This window comes from Podarcis bocagei (assembly GCF_964188305.1).
Source record: "Podarcis bocagei genome assembly, chromosome: 3".
Taxonomy (NCBI): Eukaryota; Metazoa; Chordata; class Lepidosauria; order Squamata; family Lacertidae; genus Podarcis; species Podarcis bocagei.
The window spans coordinates 39,866,366-39,875,966 of NC_138127.1; the positions used below are offsets into that span (position 1 = coordinate 39,866,366).

General features: G+C 41.1%; 2 protein-coding genes and 1 long non-coding RNA gene across 5 annotated transcripts in view; 1 reads left to right on the forward strand and 2 right to left on the reverse strand.

Annotated features, from left to right (window-relative positions):
- Positions 1 to 9,601, forward strand: part of LOC308583661 — a 60,099-nt gene that overhangs the window by 41,346 nt on the left and 9,152 nt on the right. The gene's annotated exons all lie outside the window — the stretch shown is intronic.
- Positions 1 to 9,601, reverse strand: part of LOC308583620 (amine sulfotransferase-like) — a 46,613-nt gene that overhangs the window by 22,426 nt on the left and 14,586 nt on the right. The gene's annotated exons all lie outside the window — the stretch shown is intronic.
- The window catches only part of LOC308583619 (amine sulfotransferase-like), a 39,543-nt gene that overhangs the window by 3,980 nt on the left and 25,962 nt on the right, over positions 1 to 9,601 (reverse strand). Inside the window, exons 1-3 of one of the 3 annotated variants that reach the window (XM_081187796.1) lie at positions 3,847 to 3,970; positions 2,164 to 2,312; positions 324 to 532 (exon numbers count right to left, since the gene is read on the reverse strand). In XM_081187796.1, the coding sequence (XP_081043922.1) occupies positions 324 to 532; positions 2,164 to 2,305 (351 nt within the window). In that variant the 5' untranslated portion in view covers positions 2,306 to 2,312; positions 3,847 to 3,970. Of the gene's footprint in view, positions 1 to 323; positions 533 to 2,163; positions 2,313 to 3,846; positions 3,971 to 9,601 lie in introns of those variants that run through there. The other 2 variants (XM_081187797.1, XM_081187795.1) reach the window with 2 other exon arrangements.

Below are 9,601 nucleotides of genomic sequence, written 5' to 3' on the forward strand. Positions count from 1 at the left end.
AATTCCAATATATTGGTTGTCTGACTGCTTGCTTGTGTTCTGCCTGAAGTGCACTGAATCTCAGATAAAAGAACCTGTTTTATTCTTAACACCCTCCAGGACTTTTACTATGGTGGAGCATAAACTCTGTGCTGTTTAGGAGTCATGGGAATTATTCCAAGCTCAGGGTGCACAGAGCATTATTCCTTCATATGGACAAAGGAATTGCAGCTGGATGAACTTCCCTCAAAATCAGAGAAATTTTAATGGAAACTGAGATGTTCATTCAAATAAGGCAAGACAAACATTGAATATGATCAAATAATAAATGTACTGTTTCCTACTTTTGCTCTTCTGTTCCTTAATCCTTTGGGTACTAAATAGTAGGGTAGATGGGAAGTAAAGAGACGAGGTGATGGGCGATTGACATAATCCACATTGCGGACATTGTACTCCAGCCACGGAGCCCTGTCTAGTAAGTCGACTTTTTCGGTTCCATCTCGATGACCTTCATGATAAATCAAGCTCAAAATATTTTGGGTCCATATTGTGCCTATAAACGAGAATAAGTTTACTTAATTTCATTTATATGGGGCTGCGGGTGGCACTGCGGTCTAAACCACAGAGCCAAGGGCTTGCCAATCAGAAGGTCATGGTTCGAATCCCTGCGACGGGTCCCTGCTCCTGCCCACCTAGCAGTTCAAAAGGACATTAAAGTGCAAGTAGATAAATAGGTACTGCTCCGACAGGAAAGTAACTGGCATTTCTTTGAGTGCTCTGGTTTGCCAGAAGCGGCTTCGTCTTGCTGGACACATGACCCAGAAGCTGTCTGCGGACAAACACCGGCTCCCTCGGCCTATAGAGCGAGATGAGCACAAAGCCCCAGAGTCATCCGCGACTGGACCTAACAGTTGGGGGTACCTTTACCCTTTACTTTAATTTCATTCATTGTCATGAATGTACTTAGTGCTTTAAAGAGAATAACTGAAAACAACATGTCTCTGCATCATGGAGCTTACTATCTGAATTGCAACACTGAAAAGAAATGAGAGAGAGGAAGGGAATCAACACAGCAAGCAGAGGCTGATTTAGGGACCTGGCTACACAGGTTGCCAACACTATGATGTCAAATAGAAGGTGAGAGGTGGGGGGCACCAAATTTTGGTGTCACACAGACCACCACTGAAATAGGGGCAGCAAACGGTGAATGAGGAACATTGACCAAGGCTTTCTTTCCATTGTGGATGAGAAATGTGAAGTTCACCTAAAGGTTTCACAGAATTTGAGGATTTGGGAAGACAGAACAATATTTGCTAATAAGTTCCTTTATTGTTCAGAAAGCTACCAAAAACTCTATTCCGGATTCTTCACAGCACATTATACAAATGATAGACAAAGTCTAGAGAATAAAAAAAAGGTTGTCTGATTCTACAAAGTACTTTGATTCAGCACATTCAAACTATGATTTTTTTATCAATTTATTCCAGAAAAAGGAATGTTGACAAATGGCCAGTGAGACAAACATAATAGGCAAAAGGCAGTTGCAGAAGCCTTTCTTCATGTCACCCAAGTCCTAAATGCCTGAAAAGTGCAGAAATTCCCCCCTCTCTCCTCTCCCACTCCCGGTTATTGTGTCTTCCCCACCCCCACCAACCCTCCAAGGCAGATTTGGGGAACACTGGGGACACAAGGGGAGAGAAGAGTGAAGGAGGTTCTGGTGTGGAAGTGGAAGCTATTGCATGGAGGGCACAACTGCATTGGATACGGACCCTCGTTATTATTGGCAAATCTGTGGCAGATAAATGCTGAAATAAAAAGTCACAGGATGAAAGTTCTTACGCATAGAATTTTACAATCACCATTTTACCACTACATACAAAATCCTGAAAGTGGGTGAATACAATAAACCCTTAGCAAGCACATTTGAATGTTTTTGATGTGTATTTATGTTGTTTTCCAAACCTCATACAGGTTGACACTGGTGGAAAACTCATTATCTCATCTCTTTTTTTTTGAAACAAAACAAAACATGGCCCAGTTCACCTTTCTGTAACCAGGTAAGTTCCAATTTTGCATTTAGTTTTAAACTTGCGTTAGGATAATACAGATACTATGTAGATATATGTGGGTATCCGTCAGGGTTGAATTGAAATGATGGTTCAACCTACGAAAATGTACTCTTACCTGATTTTGGATAAGTGACTATAAATACATCACTGTCTCTTATTTCAAAATCCTGCAGAGAATCTAAGTACTCCGCTGAAGCCAAATCTGGGTAGAAATAAAATCCTTTGTATGTGAAAAGGTATTTCTTGTCTGGTTGCATTGCCTGCCTAAGAATAAATAGAAGGGAATAGTTATCTCTATTATGTGACAATGGGAAATCACAAACAAATAGAGGTGTCATTTTGTCAAATCCTACTCCTCTAGCAGACCCCATAGCAGAATCCCATGCTTCTCTTCCATCACAGGTGAGCAACATAAAGGTCCATCATTTAAAGAACAGAGACTTGACCCATCATTGAGGCAACAAAGCATTCCCCCCCCCCGTTTTAAATGTTTTTTTTTTTTAAATGGCACTGCTATCAACTCAAAGCTGGCTTTGCCCTACACAAAAAGGCTTTTCTCTCTCACCCTGACATAGTTATTTCTCAAGTGCATGTGTGCAGCATGCAAAATAGCAGCCCTTAGCCTCACTTTATGCTGCCTGGCATCATAGTTTGATCAGTGTTGCTATTCAGACACTCATTCTAGTACTCAGGGGAGGTGGGAAGGAAGCAAAAAGTGCTCCCTGGAAATGGTTCCAGGGAAAATGAAAGACAGACTCTGTTGGGAACTCTTGCCATTTCCTCCTGGGTTCTTGATCAGCTTCAAGAAATTGGGGTGACGTATTTTCCGGGCCTCTTGGGACCAAACCATAGATGTGCCTCGGGACCACAGGGTGGCAAAGAGAAAGGTATTCTTCACCGCCCATCTGGCTTCCATTGCCAGCTCTGGCTGAAACTGCTGCTGGAATGTGGTGCCCAAGGACGTTCCATGGAGGGAATGCTGCTCTCAGCTTCATCTATGATAATACAGAGAGTTGGCTACACATACAATGGGCCCTGTTGGGGCAGGTGTTCCCATACTGAGACACCACTGCCAAAATAGCTCTTTCTTCTTCTTTTTCTGCCTCCTCCCTGCGTCTGACAAGGAAGGCACTTGCAAGGGTGGGCTCAGTGCATGGTATAAGGAGGCGGGGAATTGTTATGGGAGAAAGTTCAAGGCTCCATTGGGTGCTGAGGAAACCAAAGTTGTTGCCAGTTGTCGCCAGGTCTTTTATACCTGTTGGGACATTTCAGGCCATAATATATAATATGATGCACCAAATGGAAATATACCACCTGGTGATATTTGAGATGAATGGGTGTTTTATAAACATTTAAATAAAAATAAAATCCATTGCTTAAAAGGGATAAAGAAATAAAGTGCCATGAAGCCTGAAAATCACTTTAATTCTCAATATAAGTCTTGTTTTTCATCGCTAAGAAATGCAACAATTTTTTAGTGGAAAACATTGTATGTACAAAATATATTTTCCAATATATAAATTAAGGGTTGTATCCCATGCCGAATGAGCAGGGTTCCACTTGCACAATGGGAGTTCAAATTCAGTCCCCTCAAAATAACTATTAATCTCTGGTAGCACAAATGTTGCATTCTGTTTGACACCAGAAAAGAATATGAACTGTGACAAGAGTTTCCATGCATCTGATGAAATACCTTGTTGCCCCTCAGAACTCTTGCAAGAAAGAGTAGATTAGTTGTTTGTCATTCAGTAGTCCTGCTTTTCCCTGGAAAGTTTAATTTACAAGAAAACGTACCTACCTTTTGTTTTTACAGTCAAAAAGTGTGGGAGAGAGGGGGAGAGACCGATCTCTTCTGTAGCTTAGAGTATTTCAGCTTTTCAAGGCTCACGTTCAGAGCTCTCAAGGAAACTGCTTTATAGAATTCTGTTAACTAATAAGAGTTTGGTTAAATCGATGGCTCCTGCTTAGTAAATCATTCCTGGCAAGTTACACAAGAAAAGAACGGTAATACAGGAGCATCGAGGCACATAATCTAAAGAACAACAGGGGAAGAACTTGTTTTTTTGCACAAGGAACAGCCAAGCTCAACAGTGGTCTTTGCCCGTTTAAGAAATAAATGCAGTATTACATCTGGTCAACTAGTAGAAAATGGGCTCAAATGGTAAGAGAGACCTGAGATTCACCAATGGATGTCTATTTGTACACACATGCCTGCACTGACTTACACCCCAATAACACCAACTTAATCCCTTTTTGTTTTAATCCAGAATGAGGCAGCTAGACTGGTGACTGGGAGTAGCCGCTGAGACCATATAACACCGGTCCTGAAATATCTTAATTGGCTCCCAGTATGTTTCTGAGCACAATTCAAATTGTTGATGCTGACCTTTACAGCCCTAAACGGCCTTAGTCCTGTACACTTGAAGGAGCGTTTCCACCCCCATCATTCTGCCTGGACACTGAGGTCCAGCGCTGAGGGCCATCTGGCAGTTCCCTCGCTGCAAGAAGTGAGGTTACAGGGAACCAGACAGAGGGCCTTCTCGGTAGTGGTTCCTGCCCTGTGGAATGCCCTCCCAGCAGTTGTCAAAGCAATAAACAACTATTTTTCTTTTAAAAGTCAACTGAAGGTGGCCCTGTTTAGGGAAGTTTTTAATGTCTGATGCTGTATTACTTTTAATATTTGTTTGGAAGCCACCCAGAATGGCTGGGGAAACCCAGCCAGATGGGCGGGATATAAATAAATTATTATTATTATTACTACTACTACTACTACTACTACTACTACTACTATAAAACTTACTAAATAATTAGCACTGGTTGTTTTAGAAATCTGTCCAAGAAAAGTAGCAACCTTTTTCATTTGCACACAGCTTATCTGAGATCAAATATGACTCAAGCCCAAGAATAAACTTTCAAATCCAATATATTGGCAGCAATAATTCCCACCCTTCAAAGATTTTGAAGGATTTTCAAAGTCCACATCAAGATGGACAGCTCCAAGTCATTATAGTCAGAGTTCCATGAAAGCTATTTCCCAGTAAACAATGCCACATGCAGAAATGGCTCATTTGTTTTTGTTTATCATCTAAAGCTAATGTTTTCAGGAATACCTTTGCATAGAAAATGCACTTGATGGCTTCCTGTGTTCTCCTTGCTAAGCTGTCCAAATTTATCCTGCAAACCGCTTTCAATGTCTTGGGCTTGGGCAGCTCCACAACTTTGTCTACCTCCCATACCTCAGCTTTCCCCCCACAAACTCACAGGGTGTGTTTTTTATACAACACGCCTGAGGTTCTGAAAGCGCCAGGCTCTACTAGGGGCGCCATGGAAGATGGCCAACAATACCATCTCTCCAGCTCACACGAGGTTATTAAGGGGCTGAGATGGGAGTCATCAGCCTCCCAGGTTTCTTCCCAGTGGAAGGGAAGATGCAGTCTCATCCGCAGCTGCCCACAATCCACCCCCGAGTTCGAAAAGAAGGAGGGGGGGCACTGGATGGAAAGCCCTCAAGTGAGCTCGGATCTCCTGGACACTGTCTTCATGAGCTCTCCAAGTTCCATTTCTTAAGATAAAAGATTGGATAAGATTTATGGACATGCTTCGAGCGAAGATAGGGTATTTTATCTGCTAATTAAGCCAGCCACTGAGATGCTAAGTGTGATGGATTGGAATAAAGATAACATCAAAGAACAACAGCTAAGCCAGTTTGTTTTCTTACTACGATACTACCTAACAACACCCCCCCCAGAAGAACCGTCTTTTACTACTTATAGCACGTGAGATTGGAAAACATAAACTGTGTGGAAATAATAATATTAAGTAAAGCCTTTGTTTTTTGAAATATTTGGAAGAAGATAAAAGACTTTCTTGTGACGCACTACTTAATCGGGATCTGCCATTACGAGACAGACTGTGCTGCAGAGATTAATAGTCTTACTTTGTTATTATATCTGCGTCTCAAGTTCGATTTGGCAAATCTTCCCTGGAAAGACTAATGTTTGCTGCAACCTGTCTGAGAAAAAATTTTTTTTTAAAAGATATTTTATTAGAGTTTTCAAATTATAACAAGAAAAATGAAAAATTAAAAAGAAAAACATACAAAAAAACAGTTAAAAACACATTAATTTTCATAACATATCTTCCATACACTTATTTTCCCAGACCTCCTCATACCTCCCTTTTTTGTATTCCAGTTCGATTTGTTAGTTCAGCAAATCCTTACCATCAAGTTTTTACCCTATTCTAATCTTTCATTACATTACCTTACTCTATTCTCCTCATTGTCCTATAAAAAAAAAACACCTTAACCTAAATCTTATTTTTAATAACTTCTCTTTACCGTTATATTCTTTCCTAATCCCTTAAACTTTTATACAAGAGCCAAGCAGTTTCATTTCATACATCCATCTATTATTCATCAATTATGTAGGATAATCCTAATAACAAAAAATAAAAAAGAGAAAGAAAATCTTCATCCAACGTCCCTTCCCCCAGGTCCCGGGTTTGTCAGTCCATTTATCCCATTAAACTGGCACATTAACCTGGTGATCTTATATCCAAGGCTCTTAAATCTCTTCCACGTCCCTTCCACTGTTTTTCTTCATATTTTCTTTTCACTCGTCTGATCTCCAATTTAATAATGCTTTTGCCTCCTTCCAACCAAAAGGTCCCTTTTCCACAGTCCAAACTGAGCTCCATGCAGTACTTAAAAGCATGTTTCAAAGTCCCTCCAAACTTTGGAATCCCTATATCTCCAAGCCTCTCACAATCCACTACCAGACTCGGAAAGTCTATATGTCCCTGCTCAGGGGGGTCAATCCAACCCCCCATTTCCAGTCCAAACCAAACTTCTTCTTTCCGAGTCTGATTTTTTCGAAAGCCAGTTGTCAATTCCAAAGATTCATGTTCCTGCAGGGCCGCAACCTCCGTCTGTGGCTCCATTTCTGACTCCCAAGGTTCAGCAGAATCCTCTTCTTTCATCTGTTCTGACAAGGCACAATCTTGGTATAATTCCTGGGAAAACAAAAAAACCGAAGGTTGACTTCCTGTTAGACCTTCCCGTTTCAGTACCGAATTGAAATGCATTTTTGAGTCCAATTTTTTTCTTTTCCCAGTTCCTTAAATTGTGGTTCGGTTTTCCCGAGTTTAAGTACTCACGGTGGTTGTTTTTAAAATCCAAATTGTCCAAGAAGAAGGCAGCGCTCTCCGGCAGTGGCTGTGCGGCTTCGCTCCATGGAAATAGCGGTAGACTCTCAGCACCGCGCCACTTCCCCCTCTTCGCTTCGGAGCCAGTTATTGGGTACCTTAGCGGGTTGGGGGGCGCTAAGGGTGTCCGCCGAGTCCCAAGGTCACAGGCTTCATCCGCCTGTGATTTCTAAAGGGTCCCCACTTCGCCATAGCAGGAAAGACCAGTTTCGCGCGGAGCTTGTCCCTCCGTTTCAGAGGGAGTCCGCCATTGCCGGTGGCGCCACCCCGGAAGTCTTCCCTGTCTGAGAAAATTAATGAGCAAACACCTAGATTCTGTTTCATCAGAACTGAGATAAGATGGCGTCTGCCACCCGAGAAGGACTTTTGGATGGATTCGGCATAAAACTAGCGTGTGAGGACATACTGCAAATAAAAGACTTACCAGCTGCAAAAAAGGGGGGGGAGTCATACAAAGTTCACACAGAAGTATAATATCGATCATTTCAGCTCGCCTGTGGAAACAACTCAGAGGCTATGAAAGAAGAAGGATAATAACAAGAAGATTTAAAGAAGGGACTAGTGGACACTCAAAGAAGTAGAAATATGAGATGATTGGACCCTACTGAACTTGAAGCATGGGAACCCCCAACAAAAAAAATATAATTTGGCAAAATATTTGGACTTTATGATATATATCTGTATAATTTGGAATATTTAATGTGATTTGATTAGATTGTTAAAATGGAAAACTTAATAAAAAAAAATTTAAAAAAGAGAGATTGTGAAAGTGCAGTTTATTTTATGGTTGTAGGGATTTTTATTTCAAATGATGGCAAATCTCAGCTGTGTTTCCTGATAAATGATACTGACTTCATATGTTGGAGTGATAGATGTTTCAAAGCCCACAAAAACATTCCTGGATGATAGATGTTGGTTTCCTGGGGTCTTTTATCTATCAGCTTTAGTTGCCAGGCAGACTGTAATAATACTCCAGAGCAGGCATGGGGAGTAATCTGATTAATGCTTTAATGCAAGTCCACCTAATTTCAACTTCCTGATACAGTATGTGAACAGAAACACAGCTGCAGTTTATCCATAAAAATTCACACATCTTCAGATTACGCGGTACACCTTTCCAACCAAATAATGTGTGTATTTTAGGGGAAAGTGTTTATGATATTATGCCGATAATAGAATGTATATTTTACTGAAAATATGCACAATAGTATATTAACAAAAATATTGTGTGTATATATTAATCTTTGTATTAAGCATTATTTGAATATCAGCAGAAATGTACACTAAAATGCAGACAAATTTTTCATGATTTTTTTCTCTTCTTCTGCACAAACTGGTACAGAAATATGGTGAACCAAAAAGAACACTGGAAATGTGAGAAACTAAGAGGAAACCCAAACGGATAAGATTCACTCATCCACACCCTTAAAAACTAGAAGAGGCAGAGGCAGTTTTTATATTTGAAAGCGGAGATGGATCCTCCCACGCCTACTGCAAGGAAATTACTTCTTGCCTGATCACGAATGATCACGAATGCATATTGATTTTGTAGGACCATTATAAGGAAATTACTTCTTGCCTGTTGTTCTTCCACTCAAAATGCCTTCAAATAATCACAAACATCTGTTCCAACAATCACAGCTCTCAACCAATTATTCGCAACACATGGATTGACAGATACTACAAGATATGCACATCCTATTCTAGAGAAGGACCTGAGCAAGCAACTCCATGCAGAATGCTGTTTGCTTGGTTCCAACACAGCTTTAGATGGACTGCAGCAAATCTCTCGAAATTTGGACAATTGGTACACACATGCAAGACAGAGAAAAAGTTTGTATAAATATTCTCAAGCTGGAATCAGCATTGATGTTCCAGCAGAACCTGTAGAGGAGCCTTTCCATCTGCTCCTGAAAAACACTCTGAAAACCTTTAATTTTTTTGCAATGGCCATCATGTTTTCCCAGTCTCCAAGAGGGCCTGGCACTGTGGTGGTCAAATAGATAGTTGTAACGCCAGTTTGTCACAAAATGCCATCCCTAGTTGCTGCAGCAGAATCCGGCACCTTTATTGGGAGGTTCCAAGATCAACATGCACATTCTTTTAGTGTAATGTCTCCCAAATTTAGATTGCCACATACCCTTTTTGAGAGAAAGAGCATTTGGAAACCAGGGAATCTTGCACTGCTCAAAATTGGGGTGGCATGCAGCAAGATGGCATAAGCAGTCTTTCTTGACATAGATTGTGGGGGTAGGACGCAGAGGGCTTCTTCACTGCTTTGCTGTCAGCTCCAGCCCAGTTTCTCAGAGATGGGCAATGGGGTCAGGCTGGGACTAGTGATGTGCCCC